At 40.7% G+C, this 19,175-nt stretch overlaps 1 protein-coding gene and 1 long non-coding RNA gene across 2 annotated transcripts in view; one reads left to right on the plus strand and one right to left on the minus strand.

The window, feature by feature from the left end:
• Positions 1 to 5,505, plus strand: part of LOC146517604 (uncharacterized) — a 116,308-nt gene extending 110,803 nt beyond the window's left edge. The window contains exon 2 of the long non-coding RNA XR_014874727.1: positions 5,293 to 5,505. This is a non-coding gene — a long non-coding RNA (uncharacterized LOC146517604). The remainder of the gene's footprint in view (positions 1 to 5,292) is intronic.
• Positions 1 to 18,921, minus strand: part of LOC146517605 (voltage-gated delayed rectifier potassium channel KCNH1-like) — a 103,078-nt gene extending 84,157 nt beyond the window's left edge. The window contains exons 1-5 of the mRNA XM_085164003.1: positions 16,034 to 18,921; positions 12,938 to 13,061; positions 12,730 to 12,836; positions 4,319 to 4,447; positions 831 to 949 (exon numbers count right to left, since the gene is read on the minus strand). Of these exons, the coding sequence (XP_085020129.1) occupies positions 831 to 949; positions 4,319 to 4,447; positions 12,730 to 12,836; positions 12,938 to 13,061; positions 16,034 to 16,106 (552 nt within the window). The 5' untranslated portion in view covers positions 16,107 to 18,921. The remainder of the gene's footprint in view (positions 1 to 830; positions 950 to 4,318; positions 4,448 to 12,729; positions 12,837 to 12,937; positions 13,062 to 16,033) is intronic.
• Positions 18,922 to 19,175: the final 254 nt, after the last annotated feature.

Raw genomic sequence — 19,175 nt, forward strand, 5'->3', positions numbered from 1 at the left:
TATCTTACAGTATTTTCTGTCCTATAGTACAGCGGTCTCCAACCTTTTTTGCGCCACGCACCAGTTTATGCCCGACAATATTTTCATGGACCGGCCTTTAAGGTGTCGCGGATAAATACAACAAAATAAAACTAGTACCGGTGCCGAAAATAAGATTTATTCATAACACACGTAAAAAAAGACCCAGGAAAACCGAGTTAACGATAAAAACGATAACAAAATAACGCTGAAAACCGATAAAAACCCTGAAAACTATACATTTCACAACTGAGCCTCAACTCTCGCGGCCCGGTACCAAACGACTCACGGACCGGTACCGGTCCGAGGCCCGGGGGTTGGGGACCGCTGCTATAGTAAGTAAGACATAACATTCAGCAATTATCCAGAAGTACCTGACTTAGTAGAAGTTCAACAAACATGATAAAGTATTTTTAAAACTTATTTTGGGGCAACAAACCTTTTAGCTTAGCACAATTCTTCTTGTTAAATAGATGTATTTATCTCTATTTTTGGCATGGTGACTATTACAAATTTAATTCAGATAATTTTTTCAGCAAACTGACAAAATGAGCTCATAATCTTCTATCTTCTATACATGGCTGATGTGTGACAAAAGATGTTTCTACAACTCTTTTTACTCCCGGGTTCCCTGTCTGTTTTTCTGTATTAATGTGTGTCCTTTGTGTGGCCCGCCCTGCTGCTACTGTGCCTGGCACACATTCTCATAATCACCTCCTCAACCCTTGCAGTACACATTCCCAGTGTTTTTTTGTTTGTTTGTTTTTTCATTAGGGAGAAAAAAGACCTTACTGTAGGGGAAATGGTGTTACCTCTGCCAGGCGTGAATGTTTATGAACATTCTCTCCTTTATGGACAGCTGGGGCAAGCTGCTGCAGAACTCCTCGACTGCTGGTTAGTGCACGAGTCAAACGAGCAAATTTACCCCACCCTGTCAAGGAGATAACACAACAGCATCAAGACACTGAAAACTTATCTTAACATTAAACATGATGAATGACTAAAACACTGCTGGATTTTGAAGCAACTAATGGTTAACCCAGTTAGCCATAGTAGGCTAGTTTTGTGGGTTTGGTTCTTTCCTTTTTTAAACAATTTTAAATATTCCAACCATTTAATGTTAAAGACGGATAGCTTTCCATGACAGCAAACCGTAGTGGTATGACCCAAAGTATAGTAACATCACCTGAGGTGAGACTTTCCCTAGGAAGGTACAAGGTATATGAATGGTCAGAATGGTTCATTTGTTATTGAAGGGCAAGATCAGAGAGGCTAAAGACAATTACAAGAGAAAGCTGGTTTGGAAACTCCAGCAGAACAGCATGAGAAAGGTGTGGAGTAGCAGTAAGACAATCACTGGTTTCGGGCCATTCAACAGCAGAGGAGCTGGGGGCGGTGAGGACAGAGCTAATGAGCTGTATGTGTTTTTTATGTGGGGTGGCTGTAGCTAACCAGCTAACTGTAGCTAACCAGCCCCATGTAAGTTTGAGGGCCTGTAACTCAGTTATACTGTCTATAGTTATACATCATATAGTAATGATATGATGGTAAAATGTTGCATGCCTTGTGGGCGATCGTGGCTCAAGAGTTTGGAGTTCGCCTTGTAATCGGAAGGTTGCCGGTTCAAGCCCTGGCTCGGACAGTCTCGGTCGTTGTGTCCTTGGGCAAGACACTTCACCCGTTGCCTACTGGTGGTGTTCAGAGGGCCCGGTGGCGCCAGTGTCCGGCAGCCTCGCCTCTGTCAGTGCGCCCCAGGCAGCTGTGGCTACAACGTAGCTTGCCATCACCAGTGTATGAATGGGTGAATGACTGAATGTAGTGTAAAGCGCTTTGGGGTCCTTAGAGACTGAGTAAAGGCGCTATACAAATGCAACCATTTACCATTTCAACAGATTCATCACTGCAATGAATGATCACCACCCTTCTGACTTGCCTCTAGTCAGCGTGTAATACACAGCTACACCGCTCTTTCTCACTCACTTACCACATGGCACCATTGCCTCTTGTAATAGTTCTGACACCCCTCCCCCACCTATCACTTTCACTCATGCCCGGGTTCAGAGACAAATGAGAAAACGCCACTCAAGCAAATCTGCTGGACCAGATGGGGTGAGTCCCTGTGTCTTCCAGACCAGCACTCAGACTCCACAAAGTTGTGGAGTCCTTCATAAACTGTTCATGATGAGTCTGAGTATGTAGAGGGTCCCACTGCTGTGGAACACATCATGCCTCATTCCTGTGCCAAAGACGCACAGGGAATGAGACACACTGGGGTCCCAGTGTGTCTCATTTCAGACCTGTGGCACTAACTTCCCATGTCATGAAGACACTGGAAAGACTTATCCTTGACCAGCTCTGACCTATTGTCAGGCCAGATCAGGATCCCCTTCAGTTTGCTTACCAGCTACAAGTACCTGGGAATCCCACAGGCAAATGGGAACCATGAAGAGGCTGCTAGAAAAGCTGAACCCAACAAGTACCTGCAGAGGGTCAGGGAAGTCCTGAGGTGTCAACTGAATGGGAGAACCACATTCGGGCTATCAACAACTACGACCTGCTTGTGATCACATACCCTTCTGCAATAATAAGCTGGTCAAAGGAGGTAGAAGACACTGACATCAAGACAAGGAAGCTCCTGACCATGCATAGAGAGTTTCACCCCAAGTCCAGCACCCTGAGACTCTACACTAAGTGGAAGAAAGGAAGGCGGAGACTACTGAGTGTCAGTACCACAATTCAGGATGAGACAACAAACATTCATGAGTACATCAGAAAAATGGCCACGACCAACTGCGTGCTCAGTGAATACCTCAGGCAGCAGAAACCCAAGAAAGAGGAGGAACCATCATGGAAGGATAGGTGCCTTCACGGTATGTACCACCAGCAGATAGAGGAAGTGGCTGACATCCATAAATCAAAGCTGGACTGACAGATAACACAGAGGCACTAATCATGGCACCACAGAAACTAGCTCTGAGCACAAGATCCATAGAGGCTGAGGTCTATCACACCGGGCAAGACCGCAGGTGCAGGCTGTTTAAAGAGCCAAGCCATGTGATCAAGCCATGTATGTTTACAATGGGACTTCTGCTCCTGAACCTCTGTGCACAGCGTCTGCCAATCGAGGCTGTACGAAGTGACTTTCATCTTTACACAGGACTGTAAGCTGCCATCTGTGAGGCGTGAGCGGTGTTTGTTTTTAACATAGTTAACATTGGAGAATAGCTGCCGACATAATGTGGATCCGAAGATCCATAATTGGCCTACCTGGGGTTGAAAGTCTCAATAAATGCATGGCGTTTCGGCGGGTACACTGGCTTCCGCGAGGGTGTACTTATTTTGAGTGATGAAAAAATAATAAAATATAATTTTATTTTTATATTTCAAAATCACAATAATCTTCCAATTTAGAACTACAAGGTAAAAAAGAACTAACATAAATAAAATACCATTCCATCCATTCACTTCCGCTTATCCTTTTCAGGGTCGCGGGGGGGGGCGCTGGAGCCTATCCTAGCTGTCATAGGGCGAGAGGCGGGGTACACCCTGGACAGGTCGCCAGTTTGTCGCAGGGCCAACACACAGGGACAGACAACCATTCGCACTCACATTCACTCGCACATTCACACCTAGTGGCAATTTGGATTATCCAATTAACCTATCCCCACAAGCTGCATGTCTTTGGACGGTGGGAGGAAGCCGGAGTACCCGGAGGGAACCCACGCAAACACGGGGAGAACATGCAAACTCCACACAGAAAGACCCCGGCCTGATGTTGGAATTGAACTCAGGACCTTCTTGCTGTGCGGCAACAGTGCAACTGAAACTTGCATTCAGCTAAAACCGAAGACGTCGCTTGGATAAGTAAGGAAACACTGAAAATACTATGTCCAGATTAACAGAATCAACTCTTCTGAAAGTTAGCTAAAGTGTACTATTGAGTAAGGAAAGTATTCTATCCTGCGATGTTGTGGAAGAAGAGATGAATTGTCAATCTCCAGTAATGCTCCAAAGTTTCGATAGTGGCACCACTGCCATTTTTTATTTATTTACCTTACCTAAAGCTGAGGCTGATAGAGTTCTGTGTATTGTTCCTCTTCAATAAATGCCCAAATGTCAACAGAAGAAATGATTTTCTGAAACAGGGTGATAAATCAGTATTTTTTGAGTATAGTTTTGAGTTTCAGTTTTTTATATCCTTAGGTTAATCCAGCTGTGTGCTCCTATTCTGTTCCTTCAGCCTTTTCTGTGTTTGTCTTTTGTCTCTGTCAAGATTACCCACACTTTGGAACCAACCCACCTTTAGAAGCTTCATCCTCAATCGGTTGCTTGAAGGCAGTGATGTCACTGAAAGTGCAGAGAAACAGGACAACTTTGTCCTGCTCATTTCTGATTGGGGCAATCTTCATGAAAAACCAAACTGGCATCCCTGCGGAACAGAACAGGAAGTAAAGCACTGTTTCTCACAACAACAATCTGTCAACAAGGAAAATGTAATAACGCAAAATTAAAATAAAATTTAAAAAAGAATAACAAGTAGACAACAATTTATTTGTGATTTGTACTGTTTCACTGCAGTACTACATTTCCTCTGGGCATTGGCAAAAATTCAAGTAACCATCGGTGGGACCACTCGATTTTAAATATCCAATTTAAAAATTTATTGTACAAAAAGGTTCTTTGAAACAATATAATTCTGATATCGACACCATCTGATAATATTGTGTGTATGCGGTCTATAACCTAAATGTGTTTTGTTCACACTCTCTGAAGTTCAGTGAGTGATAACATGCACCGTAACCCACTGCTATATCGGTAAATCAACAACTTTATGCCTAAAGCTGTATATACGCCTGCTAGTCACTTGCAGACATTGCAGGCTCTAATGTATTTACTACCACGTCATATGCATACAAAGGTCAGCTAATCCTTTTTGTCTATACAATATAATTTGTTACAGCTTCTGGATATCACTACATTATTTGACTGCTCCCCAGCCTGCCCTAACTTACAGTCCAGTGGAAGACTCCAAATTGCTGTTAGGTTACAATAATACTAACAGAACACTACAGGGCTTAATACTGAAGCTTGTTTACCTGTTAGGGACAAGTGAATTTTTCAGTGGATAAGTAGAATAGGAATTTCTTTTCATTATCAAATACTAATACTGCAGATTTTCATATTATTTGCTAATCACTACTTTAAATTTACTGATCACCCAAATAGAAATTCTCCAATTGTCATTTTACTACAAGAGTTTGTAGAGATGTAGAGATGGCACGATACCACTTTTTTGTGTCCGATACCGATACCGATATCATAAATTTGGATATCTGCCGATACCGATATGAATCCGATATAGTGTGTTTTTTAATCAACAAAAATGTTTTTTTAATATCTTGCTGCTTTTTGTATAAGTTCATACTCAAGTTAAAAAACAACAACAACACTAAAGCTATTCTGTTATACCTGTATGTAAAAAAACCACACTGCACCCAAAATATTTCATAGATCAGCAAAACTGATCAATCTAATAAAGTTAAACCTGCACCATCTTTCCTATTCTGGTATTTTAAAGAGTACTTAGCAGAAATATTAAGCAACCTAACTAATAGGGTTGCAAACTCCCAGCAAAAGAAAATAGGGAACCACCCTCTTCCTCATGATGCTTAATCAATGTAATCAACTTTAATTCGATGCAGGGTGAAAAAAATTCACAGAAATAAATTATTTTTCAAGAATAATTAAATAGATTCAACATCTTTCTTCAACAGAATTGCAGAATTCACAGATGGTACTTTCCCAAAGGAAAAAGTACTATAGCTTACTAGGGTATATTAGACTTAACAGTTATTATATACAGTAATGGACTTCTATACATTTTACATCAGATTAAAACTTTGGGTGTAAGATTCAGATAATTATTAAATAATTAAAAGCTAGATATTTTAAATGAGAATAAAAAAGAAAAGTATGTCTTTGTGCCCCCTTTTCCCTGTTCATGCCCTATCGGCCCCCCTGGCTAAACTTTGCTAGATCCGCCCCTGCACAGTTACAGCCGTCAGCTACGTAGAAAAAGATCCTGGTGTAGAAAGTAATATTAAATAAATTCTAACAACAGCTTATCAAGCTTAATAGTGCTGCTGTTGTTCAGCCGCTGGTTTCCTCTTTCTGGTGCAAAGTGGGCCAAAAACAAAGAAGAGAGACGGACTCACGACAGAAAAGCCGGTCAGCTGATCATTAAGCTGTTTCACGATTGAAGTAGCAGAGGGGGGAAGAGAGAAGAGGCAGTTGCTCTATATATCGGTTGTTAAGCTTAACGCGGGAATGCTTTACAAACATTCAGAGATGAACTTACACACTTGCTTTACTTCTATCTGAGATAACTTCCTCGGAGATAAAATGTTTGCTAGCAGGATACAAATACACACAGCCGCTCTATCACGTGACCACACTGCTCCGACGTGCTACGGTTATGAGCCGAGTTACGCCGTGTCGCAAGTTTTTTGAGGTGCTTTTTTGATATTTAATGGATCGGATTACATTTTTTATTTCTCTCCGATATCCAATCCAGTAATTTAGGTCAGTATCGGACTGATACCGATACGTAATATCGGATCGGTCCATCTCTAGTATACATATTAAAGTTTATTCATTCATATACCGCAAAATCACAACAATTGCCTCAAGACCCCCATAATAAATATATAAAATGTAAGGAAATTTGTGTTTGGCAGAACTGAAATGGGACAAAAAAAGCCCTGGCATTTCTGGTTCAGACAGCAATATATGTAATGTATATATGTATGTATTTAATCTTGTTTGATTGATTGAAACAAGTTGGTAATCTGTGATACTCTCCCTTCATAATTATGTTTCTCCATCTATTTTCTTACCACATTAATTTCACCTTCTCCATCTCTTCTTCACTTCTCCACAGTTGGTACTAGCAGGGGTGCCTCCAGAATTTTTTCATAGGGGTGGCCAAATGTAGGCAACTACAAATTTTGGGGGGTAGCACCAAAAACAGAATATCGAGGGTTTTTTTTTATGTTGTTGTCAAATATAAGTTACTTGAAAAATTTGGCAATAGAAAAAAAGAATATGTATAGAGTTAATTTCCTGCTATTAAAGTTGATATCATTGAAAATAGGTACATATGAAAACCAAATAAGATTTTGAAATCCATAATATTCTGTTTCAATTGATCGATTGATTGATTGAAGCAGAAGCTGCTTCTATAATTGGGAGGGATCTAGCAGTGGTGGAGGATAAACCTAACCTTGGTGTCTATTGTCTTATGTAGTCTGAGAGTTGACTGAATGTAGAGTGGGCATTGTTTGTCCTCTGCGGTGGGGACAGGTGGGCCGCCCTGTGCTCTATGGGGCTTTCGGGGAACAGGGATGCCCATGGGGGTCAGCAGGGGAGCTGGCTCCAAGAATAGGGTTCTTTGCCCCCACTGCCAATCCTTTCTGCCCCATCCACAATTGCATCTCTCCTCCCGCTCCTTCACACCACCACACATGCAGGGCCTTGAGGTACAGGTGCGTCACTGAGGTGCAGGGGAGGCATTCGTCCTTTTTCCTCTCCAGGCCACCTGCGCCTCAATTTTATTCCACCACTTAGAGGCTCACATTACTTCCACTCTCATGACGCATACATATTGGGCCTTGGGGATGGGCACACTAAACCGCGTCCAAAAGACGGTCTGTTTATTCTGCCTCACCTCTGGTGCTGGTGCTCTCAATTTTAAATACATGTAGACATTGAGGGTTCTTGGGAGGGGCTGTGCTGACACCAGCTGCTGAGTATATGTGAAATGAGGGTGGGAATGTATGTTTGTTTGTATCTGAGTGTGTGCCTGTTTGTCTATGTGTAGAGTGGGGTCTTAGACTCCACCTCTCTTGGAACATCTCAAATAACTAATAAACGAATAAACTATGACAGTCAAATTGACCACTATAGCAATCTGATGGGCTTTTTTCTTGGCCTTCAGACAATAATGCTGATTGAAACAGTGCTGGATAGAACAGGCAAAAAAACAAAACAAAAAGAAAAATGATAAATGAATTCTCACAAAAAAGAAGAAAAATGTTAAGGAAAGACAAATAAGTGTTAGATCTTGTAAGAGTGTGGACTGTTGCCTGTCTCTATGTTGGACCTGGGATGCACCAGTGATCTGTATTGGCATCTGCTTTTCTGCAGCCCTATTACATTAACACCAGGATAGAACAGGATGGCTTGGTGCTAGCAGCAGCAGCTTTCTGTGACTGTGAGGCCTGTTTTTTTTTTTTTGTTTGCCACTTCTTCCACACTAAACTTTTTCTACAAGAAACGTGAGACAACAGCGAAGGTAGGGGAGGCACCGGTCATATTGAGAGATTTAATTGGGAAATCCACTGTCAGTAATGAAAATGAACCAACGAGCTGCTATCAGTGCTTGTATGGTTGTTGCGCAGCAGCCCTTCAGGCTGGCACATCGGCCCAAAAGTGCGATGGCCCACCAGGAAAATGCCTGGTATGCTAGACCAGCCCTGGTGTTTGGTCAGTTATCTTTGTTGTAACCATCCTTCTTCTCATACTGTTGGAAAGCCTGTTTATTTCCCCCTAAATTGTGCCACATTTGTAAGGAAAACACATATGAAAATGGAAAATGCACAGTTGCCAAACCTTCTCTGCCAATGCCGAGCAGCTGATTCTACTGTATACTGTTACACTAGGTGCTGACAATTAGGTACCTGATTGGTGCATGATAAGCAGCAACTGTAAGCATGGTCCCTACTACAGTGGACAGGTGAATTCATTTCAATTCAGTTTTATTTATATATTATTATTTTTGCTGCAGCATTTTTGATCAACTGAAGGCTTTTTGGGGAGTTTTTAAGACAACCTGACAATAATGAATTATTGTCCAGCCTGAAAGAAATAAATGCATGAAGTAGTTTTTTCATACAAAATATTTCTAATTTTAGACATATTGTGCAATCAAAAGAAAACAGTCCAACATATTTGTTTAATATGCACACTGAAGAACATACTGTGGTCAAAAAAGAGGAAAAATGATTCTTTACACTGTTACCGGAGGCCAAGGTAATGCCATTCAGAGTAAGTATCTGGTTAGAAACCATATTTGAAAATTTTTAGGGCAGAGCACAATAACCTCAGTTTTATCTGAATCCAGGTCATCCAGGTCTTAATGTTTTAAATACATTCCTATAATCTAGCTAATTGGTGTGTGTGGTGTCTGTCTTCATGGATAAAGCTGGGTATCATCTACCTAGCAATGAAAACATATGCTATGTTCTCTAATGATACTGCCTAATGGAAGCATGTGTAATGTAAAGAGAAGTGGTCTTAGCACGGAACCCTGAAGTGGAGTGGAGAGGATGGAAAAACGGACCTGCAGTCCAGATCTCAGTGCTATTGAACACTTATGGGATTGCCTTGGGTGTGCTGCTTGTGCCAGATTGGCCAATACAACTGCACTGGCGACTTGTGGCAAACACTGGGATGCCATCCCACAGCAAGCTGGCCAGCATGAGCAGTAGTGGTTTTTGATACGGGCGACACAGGCGGTTGCCCGGGGCGGCATCGTGGTGGGGGGCGGCATCACAGGCATCAGGAAAAAAAAATTGCTCAATATGCCCCGACATCATGCCAGCGCATATTGGGAATGGCATAGGCACCGGTCGGTTTTCTATCGCCCATTTGCTGGGAGTAAGGGCGCCCTACATTTGCGAGGTGCGCCTGCTGCTTGCGGCACAGGCAGGAGAGGGCGGGGCGGCGGGGTATTCTCCGGCTGGCTGGAGCAGCATCTAATAACCAACTCGCAAAATAACACAAAATAAAAACAAACCAACAAACACGAAAACACCAGACATTATGATACAGACTTACAATTTGCACCAATGTTTTTTCGAAATTCTATAAGCGAAAAGTGAGCGTGAGAGCCCTCGGTGCGCCTGCTTGCTGCTGAAGTCAAAGTAAACTTTATTGTCATCTCCGCTACATACAGTACAGTATATAGAGAGACGAGACGACGAGGCTCCTGTTACAGCAGTGCAAGTAAACAAACAATAAGAAGAAGAAGAGTAAGAAAATAAATATACAGATTAGGACTAGGGGTAAAGGGATCAATAACAATTTAAAATTTATAATTTATAGTTTGATGATTTAAAGTCTCACACACAACCCGTCAAAAGGGGAGGGGCCCCTGCTGCTTCCAAATAGAGCACAGAAATCCCAGAAATAAACCTTAGACAAAGTGAATCTGGAGTACTTTTCTATGCTGTGGTGTGCTGGGGGAGCAGCACAGCAAAGAAGGACTCATCCAGGCTGGAAAAACTGATCAGGAAGGCTGGCTCTGTGGTCGGCATGAAGCTGGACACTCTGTTGTCAGTGGCAGAGAAAAGGACACTAAAGAAACTGCTGGACATTATGGACAATGCTGGGCATCCTCTGCACACGGCCATAAACAACCAGAAGAGTCTGTTCAGTGACAGGTTGCTTCTCCCAAAGACAAGAACCAACAGACTTAAAAACTCCTTTGTCCCACACGCCATCAAACTGTTTAACTCCTCTCTGGAGGGGAGAGGGAGGGGAGACAGGAGGACAAAGGAGGGGGGAACAACTAAGCTGTAGTGCCTCTCCACTTCACTGTGCAATTACCTTTTGTGCAATACTTTTTGTTAATAATCAGCAGTGCAATAGACTCCATACTTGAAATGTGCAATTCACTTGTATTTTTATTTTTATTTTTATTCATATTTATTCTATTTATCCCCTTTGTATATTTTATCTGTATATGTCTTTGTATTTATATATGTGTATATATATATATATATATATATATATATATATATATATATATATATAATATTCTTAACTCTGTAACTTCTGTCGGTGCTGTGCTTTTTTGGAAAACAAATTTCCCAGAGGAACCCACCCGAGGGATTAATAAAGTTTTATCTAATCTAATCTAATCTAATCTGTGAACTAAGGTGTAGGTCTATTAGGTTATGTTGTGGTGATCCTCAGGTTGGGGGATGGGTGTTCATACTGGAGTGCAAAATTAAAACCAATGGAAGATGGACAAGAAAAGTTCAAAGCCATCAGTTTAGAAAAAAGAGAAAAGAAGAGGAGGAGAAACGAGCTAAAGATGCAGGTAAGCAGATGTGTCATTGGATAATGTCATGTATCCTGAAACAATCAGAATCTTTATTAATCCCTAAGGAAACTATATGGGTTACAGTTGCTCCAAGAAGAAATGGTAAAAAATAGTAACAGTAACAGACTAAACTCCAAACAATACATTATGTTACAGATTTTAATATTAATTAGTCGTTGTTAGTTGTTGACTTGTCCTGTTCTCATTGTACGACGAATTATGATGGCTGTTCGATAACCATTTGTATACTATGCTACTATGCATACTCCCTCTCTCTCTTCATATGTGCGTGCGTGCGTGCGTGCGTGCGTGCGTGTGTGTGTGTGTGTGTGTGTGTGTAATTCAGTACAATTCACCAATTCAGTACAATCCTTAACATGTTTTGTGTGTGTGTGTGTGTGGGGGGGGGGGGGCAGAGGTTAGTGTTCGCCCAGGGCGCTAAACAGGCTAGGACCGCCACTGAGCATGAATGAGGATGAATAAACTGTTAAACTATTAATATGTCTTGTTTCTTTAGACTAATCATCCAACCACCAAAAAGGAGTCAATTGGAAAATAACCTGTTTGGCATTGGCAGAGATGATATGCCATGGTTTTCATTGATACAACCCACATACTCAACTCTGCTGCTCAACAAACCAATGAAATTTGCTTATAAATGTTACACCATTTAGAGGAAATGTGTTTTCCAATGGTATAAAATCTACTGCCAAGAAGCACTGTTACAACAAAGAAATATTCAATAATGGCAAGTGCATGGAAAGACCAATTTCAAGCTTTGAACTTGAAAAGTAAACGTATGCGATCTGCAGCTATACATAGCTCAGTGGCATTAGCTTGATATCTTCTATTCTAATTATGTTATTTGCACCCAAATAGAGAGATTTAAATTTCACTGATAACTTTCTATCCAGGCAGAAAAACAAAGAACAATAATTTTTTTCACTGATCTTTTACACAAAACAACCCCTAACTATACAACTTGTCACCAACAGAGAAAAAGATAACATGGGAGCCAAGAAAGCCCAGTGTTTCTGTTGATATGCAGCCTCCAGCAGCCTTGACCTATTGCAGCATACCTAAACAAGTGTTCTGGGTCACCTGATCCAACCATAAATTTTATCAAAAAGGAAAGTTGTATAGTATAATCTTACAACTTAGAAGAGTCAATACCATTTTAAAACCAAAGTCTTGTTAAATACTAAGTTATTTTGTATGATGTGTGAAGTTTGCTTTAGGTGGTGTTATGCTTATAAAAATATATAAAAATACAGAAATAAAAAATAAAGGAACCTTCACCTTCTGAATTCTTTATCAAATACGTTTTGTTTGTTTGTTTTGTTTACTGGCAAAAGTTGTTTGCATATGTAATAGGCTAGGTAATTAAAAGACTGTGAGCTTTTAGCATGGTGTGTCCCAGATTAGCATATATACAATTTCTAGATTTCTTGAGATCCTTAGGTATCTGGGTTTTTGAGGAAGCAGTTCATACAAACATTTTTGGATGCAGCTTACACGGTCATATAGTACTATTAAATACTCACGGTTTTTCTTGTACATCAGAATCTCAAAAGAGTTCATCTCGTAGTTCTCAAAGGTCTGTCGAACCTTCTCACTCATTTCCTTGTCTGTCAGCTCTCCATACATGAAGCTGCAGAGGAAAACCAAGTATTTGCATTGATACAGACACATTTACTTGAGACAATCAGTCCTCAATAATCCATGCGGTGGTATCCATGTGTGTTGTGGTACCTGCAGGTGCTGCTCTTTTGCATGACCTCAGCACGATGGTAGCCAGAGAGTTTACAGAAGCCATCATTGCTATAGACGATAGGCCACTCCACGATCTGAGCGTTTCCCAGCACAAAATTGGTATCTGACCACAGAAGCCAATAAGTGATAGTCTGCCCTACTTTGCAACATCACATGACTGAAAAATTATATGAATCCTGCATACACAATATTCCTCCACATTTCACGAGGGCTACAACAACTAGTTTAAAAAATGCTCATTGCAGCCTTCCAGAGTCCACATTATTCTGATAAAATATTTTGGTTGTCCAATAGCACCAAACCCAATACAGAAGCTAAGTTAAGCTAACTATTACGTAAGTAATTATTGCTAATCAATTAAGTGGTAAATTAAACTAATAAATAATTTGCTCACTTTTACACCTGTAAAATCAGTGTTAAACTAATTATGATGATTCTTTTTATTTAATAACCAACTGGCCTACACTTAATACCTGTGCTATTAACAGACAGTCATTTTTCAATTCAGTTCAATTCAGGTTAATTTATAAAGTGCCAAATCACAACAGTGTCCTCCACGTGCGTTTTATTGTAAGGTTGGGACCCTCCAATAAGAGAGGGGAAACCTCTAATAGTGGATGGGAATTAATAAGAATTTATCAATTCCAATACCATTATTATAAGTGATATTACTTATTGATTCTCTTACTGATTTGTTTGTTACCTGTTGAAGTTCAGGGTCTAGTTGCTGGACCAGGGATGGGATTCACTCAGCTTCAACATCACTCTAGGTTTTTAGCTAGCTTAGTGTTAGCATGTTGTCTGTGCAGGTACTTGCAAAGAGCCGAATTTGTGTTGGCAGCAAAATGTGTTTGTCCTGGATGGAGGTTCCACTTACTCTTGTGTTTTTGTCCTTTTGTGAATTAAAAATAAAAGTAATGTCTATATCCACCTTTAAGAATGTGCCAAAATCAGCTGATTGTAGTACAAGTGCAAGTGGAATCAATGAGAATCAATGAACACAGACTAACAGTTCAAAGGAATTGAACTCCTGGGAACTGGTTCTTGATTCCCATCCCACCCCCAACAATCAGATGTTCTATGAGGAAATAAGGCGAGGGCAGAAAAGAAAAACTCTTTTTTTTCCTGCCTCACATTCTACTTTTACCTCAGGAACAAGAGGCTAAGAAAGTAATTAAGTAAGTAACATTTATTTATAAAGCACTTTTCACAGATAAAATATGGATGGTAAAATGGGGCCTGATTATTCAAGACCTTACATAAGGAGAAGGACTTTGAAATTTGATTCGGATTTAACACGAAGGCAATGAAAAGAAGCTACTATGGGGAAAATACTGTCTTGCTTGTTACTTCCTCTAAGTACTCTAAGGAGCTTGGAAAGAAAAGCGTCTGGACTTCTTTAAGTTGCTTGAAGACGTTTCGTCTCTCATCCGAGAAGCTTCTTCAGTTCTTGGGTCAAATGGTGGAGAGTCCCAGATTTAAGATCTGTGGAAGTAACCCACCACGAGGGACAATGGACCCAATAATGATCCTCTACCTAATCGCATGAGCCAAGGTGTGAAACTGGGTGTAGGTCACAATCAGCCAAGGTTTCTGGTGAGCTCATTGTGAAACCTGGCCCCACCCTATCATGTGATTTCCTGAGGTCAGATGGCCCAGGATGTGAGTGGGCGTTAAGGCGTCTGGGAAGGGATCTCAAAACTGGATTATAGATGGCAGAGAGTTGGTGTCATAAACCACCGCCTCTGTTCAAAGATGGTCGCTCACAGTGGACATAAATGGTTTCTTTCACTCCTCTTTCAAACCATCTGTCCTCTCTGTCCAAAATATGTACATTGGCATCCTCGAAAGAGTGACCTGTCTGTGAAGGTTCTCAGTCATCCAGGTCATCGTAGTCTAAGGAGCTTGGAAAGAAAAGCATCTGGACTTCTTTAAGTTGCTTGAAGACGTTTCACCTCTCATCTGAGAAGCTTCTTCAGTTCTATGGTCAAATGGTGGGGAGTCCCAGATTTAAGATTGGTGGAAGTAACCCACCAAGAGGAACAATGGACCCAATAATGAGCAAATACGCCCACAGAGAGCAGCGAGTAGCAATTAGAACATTTTCTTACTTTTATAGTGTACATATTATTTATTGATGCAATTTGCACTTACGTACTTTTACTGTTTTTAAGTGACTTGATTTGTACTTTTCTTGGTTTTTAGAAGTAGGGTGGACCCTGGATAACTGGTTTCTTTCTCTTGTTACAGGCCTACACACCGCTGCTGTCTTGTACCCTTTGTTGCTTTGTTGCTGTCGTGTTTGACTGGCATTGATTGGTTCCTTGTTTTATAGTGCTTTAGTGTTAACAGTTTGTTATATTTTAATCATGCTTTTAGTTGTACTGCTAATAATTGTATTTTAAACGGTGTGTGTGTGTGTGTGTTTGTATTCCTGTATATAATATTTCCTGAGTTTTGTGTTCTGTATTGCTTGATATGCATGTTTATTTTCATTTTCTTTAGTGAAGACACGGCTGCTTGCAGGGGGAGGGGGGCTAGGCACGTGTGGTGGAATTCCCTTTTGTGGATTGGAGTGTACATACAAACAAGTATAATGGACCGTTTAAGTTTCAGTGAGAGTGGCAGTGAGGATTTCAGAAAGATTGCACGGGTGAGTGATTGGTGGCACCCTTGGTCACTCCTCCCTGTAGGTTGCCTTCAAGTGGCTAGTCTCCATATATATATATATATATATATATATACACTCCAATCCACAAAAGGGAATGTGTGTGTGTGTGTAGGGAAAGTGAGGGAGAGGGAGAAAGAGAGAGAGAGAGAGAGAGAGAGAGAGAGAGAGAGAGAGAGAGAGAGGAATAGCCATCACTGAAAGTAAAGAGCTACCATAATAAATTTAAACCATAATTACTTGTGGTTTCAGTACTACTTGGGTTTTTAGCAGTTGCCCGTGTGTGTTTATGTGGCTATGCCTGAAGGCGAAATGAGCAATAAAATCACAAAACATTATATATAAGAAACATATTATCACCATTTGAAGCCAGGTGCAGAATAGATCAGAACCGGATCGTATCTTACCGTTGGACCGGCGCACGATGTTCTCTAGAAACGTGTTCTGAGGGGCCACGAGACCCCGCCGTCCTCTCGCCATCCTGCCGTCCTTCTGCAGTGAGCAGAACGAGCTGCTTCCTGCCGCTCACATATTACATATAAACACGAGCTTCGCACGCTGTATAGTATGTGCTTGTGCTCGCTCTCTCCCCACCTCAGCAGGCTCGCTATTGGCAGATTATTGCTGCACAAGCTTCGAGATGGGCCAGAGACTGGCTGTGATAGAGCGAGCTTCAAACATATGTGGGGAGAGAGGGTGGATGCCAGAGGAGTGAGAGAGGCGTATCAATGCTTTATACAGTGAGCATTACATTATCATCACGTCACTGATTGTGATTAAAAACACTGCAGATCATAATATTTCGGTATTAAGAAAACGTACCACAGTAAGTAATTGCGCCTGTAGTGAAAACAAATGTGTGTTTTTTTTACTTTATGCTGAAAATGTAAAGTGGGGACACCTAAACGGAACCAATGTGCTTCAAAGTGTTGCACCTGGGTTTCCCGAGGTGAGGGATTTCGCTCGCTTTTCCAAAGAGAAATAGTTTTCAAGTCTTCAGCCCTCTGACAGGTTCACTGTTTTTTCTAAGTGAAAAAACTTAGAAATACAGTGAAATCTCACACACACAACCACACACACGCACGCACACACACACACACGAGGACTACGTTTGTAAGCTAAACCGCATTTCTACTGTACCGAGTTTGTCATCGTAATTGGAAAAGGCACTATGATATTGTGATAGTGCGCATTTATTTTCGGCACGACAGCTGTGTCATTTGTCTGTTTGTCCCATTTTAATAAACCACAATTTCGGCTGTGATAGTTGCAAAGGCTGGGTCGACATGAGATTGAACCTTATGGTTTAAGAATCAGATGATACCCAAGATCACATGTGTCTTACAATAGACGAGCGAATACTTGAATGCATATATAAGAACACATTCACATGAGATACAACTTATACCTGGAAAGTATGTTTAAAAGATGTTCAGTTTGTGAATTTATTTATTCATGTTGGTGTAACTGCAATTTACTGATCTTATCAAAGGAGAAATAGAGTGAAATAAAATAGATTTATATTTAACACAAAATGAAGCCTACATGTTATTAGTTCTACAAGTGTTGAGTACTAGTGGTACAGATTTGATAAAGAAGTTATTGATACAGAGGCTGTGCTGTAAATAAGAATGTTTCCATTTTACCAATAACTGAATGCCTGTTTAATGGCGATTACTGTAAAAATCAATTTATTTCATTAAAAAAGGCCTAATAACTTTTTGACAGAAGATTAGCAGGCTATGCTGCTTGTTTTTAGAGTTTTTCTTATAGTGCAAGTATTTTGTGACTTTTTTTCCATCTTGTTCAAAAGTTTTATTCAAAAGTTTTAGAGAAGAGCTCTCTCTCTTTCTCTCTCTCTTTCTCTCCCTCTCACCCTTCCTCCCAGGGGCTGACAGAATTGTTGCCATGGTGAAGTGGGAGGAGTTGTCTGCTCTTATCTTGCAGGACAAGCCCAGTGCAGAAGACGAAACATGACCAAGGGATGGACAAAGACCATAAAGGGAGGGCCAAGTTTAAACCCTTGCCTTGGCCCAACTTTTTTAACCAATCACATTAATGCCTTTATTGTTCCATATTACAAATATTCTGTTCAATAGGCAGTGGCATCCTTTCCAGTTTGTCTGCTGCCAATAAATACTTAATAATCAATTGTGAAAACTTGAAAATTGTTTGGCAGTCCTCACTACTTTGCAGGCATTTGTGGTGCATAGCACTGGCATTACTGTACTGGTCAAGATACTGTCCACAATGCAGCTGTAGACACTGCTGAGGATTTTAGGCAACATACCAGACTACTTGGTATTACACGTCCTCACTGATGTAGATAGCCAAGCAGCTTACCCTCTCCACTTCCAGCTCAGGTGGAATCTCCTCTTCTTCCACTATGATCTCTTTTGTCTTGGCTGTGTTGAGAGTGAGGTTGTTGTTCTCACACATAGACATCAGACCTCCCTTCTGTAGGTCGCTTTGTATGCACCAGTAATGTGTCCTATCAGGATGGTGTTGCCCACAAACTTTAAGATGATGTTATCTTTGTGATAAGTAACACAGTTGTTGGTGAACAGAGTGCAGCGGATGGGGCTGAAAATGCCTCTTGTGGAGTGCCCATGTTTATAGTAATACTGGCTGAAGGTTTATTACCAACACTGACAGACTGAGGCTTCCCAGTCAAAGAGTCCAGGTGAGGTACAGGCCAAGTGTAGACAGTTTATGGGTGTGTTTGTGGGGAATGACCATGTTAAAGGTGTTGGCATTGTTGTTAACGAAAGTGCTAATGTACCCAATCACATACTTAACGTAATCCTGTATGTTGATGTACGACCAGTTATTTACAGTCCTCATAGAAGTTATTTACAGCATCTTCAATCAAGTAATTAATCACCGACTATATTTATAAATTGGGAAAAGTAACTCTGTTAGTGAATCAAATTTACACTTTTAAATCCATGCAGACACAGAATCTCCTCCTTGGCTCTCTCTCACTCACAAAAACACTTGGCCAAGGAAACATCCAGGCTTCTGCACAGAGGAGATGACGAATTAGCAAACTTCAGAGAAACAATAGAGAAGCAGCCTTAAAGGACAGAGACAATCACTAACACTTATATTGCAGCGTTCAGAAGAAAACTGCTTTGCTCCCAGCCGATGAAGAACAGGTACTTTGTCATCAACTTACATGGCCCTGTGTTAGTTTTCACCGAGGGCCATGTAGGGTTAGGTTTTTCCCCCTTAATAATAAGCACCATTTACAAAGTTAATTTCGTGTTTACTTGTGTTTTTTTCTCTCTAATATTTAAATTTGTTTGCTGATCTGAATAACCATATAAAAAAATAGAAAAGGGGCCAAACACTTTTTTTCAAACCAAGTGATTAAATAAATCACAGGGAGTCTGAAGGCTTATATTCCTGCAAGTATCTTCGTTATTACAGATATTATGTGTTAGTGGATTCCTTTAGCTTACATTGCAGTTTAAATGCTTCATTGTTGTGCGGGATCTTTCTCTACTGGTCGCAGAGAGTCCACGCAGAAGGGTAATTAATAAGCAA

The sequence above is a fragment of the Neolamprologus multifasciatus genome, chromosome 6, assembly GCF_963576455.1.
Source record: "Neolamprologus multifasciatus chromosome 6, fNeoMul1.2, whole genome shotgun sequence".
Taxonomy (NCBI): Eukaryota; Metazoa; Chordata; class Actinopteri; order Cichliformes; family Cichlidae; genus Neolamprologus; species Neolamprologus multifasciatus.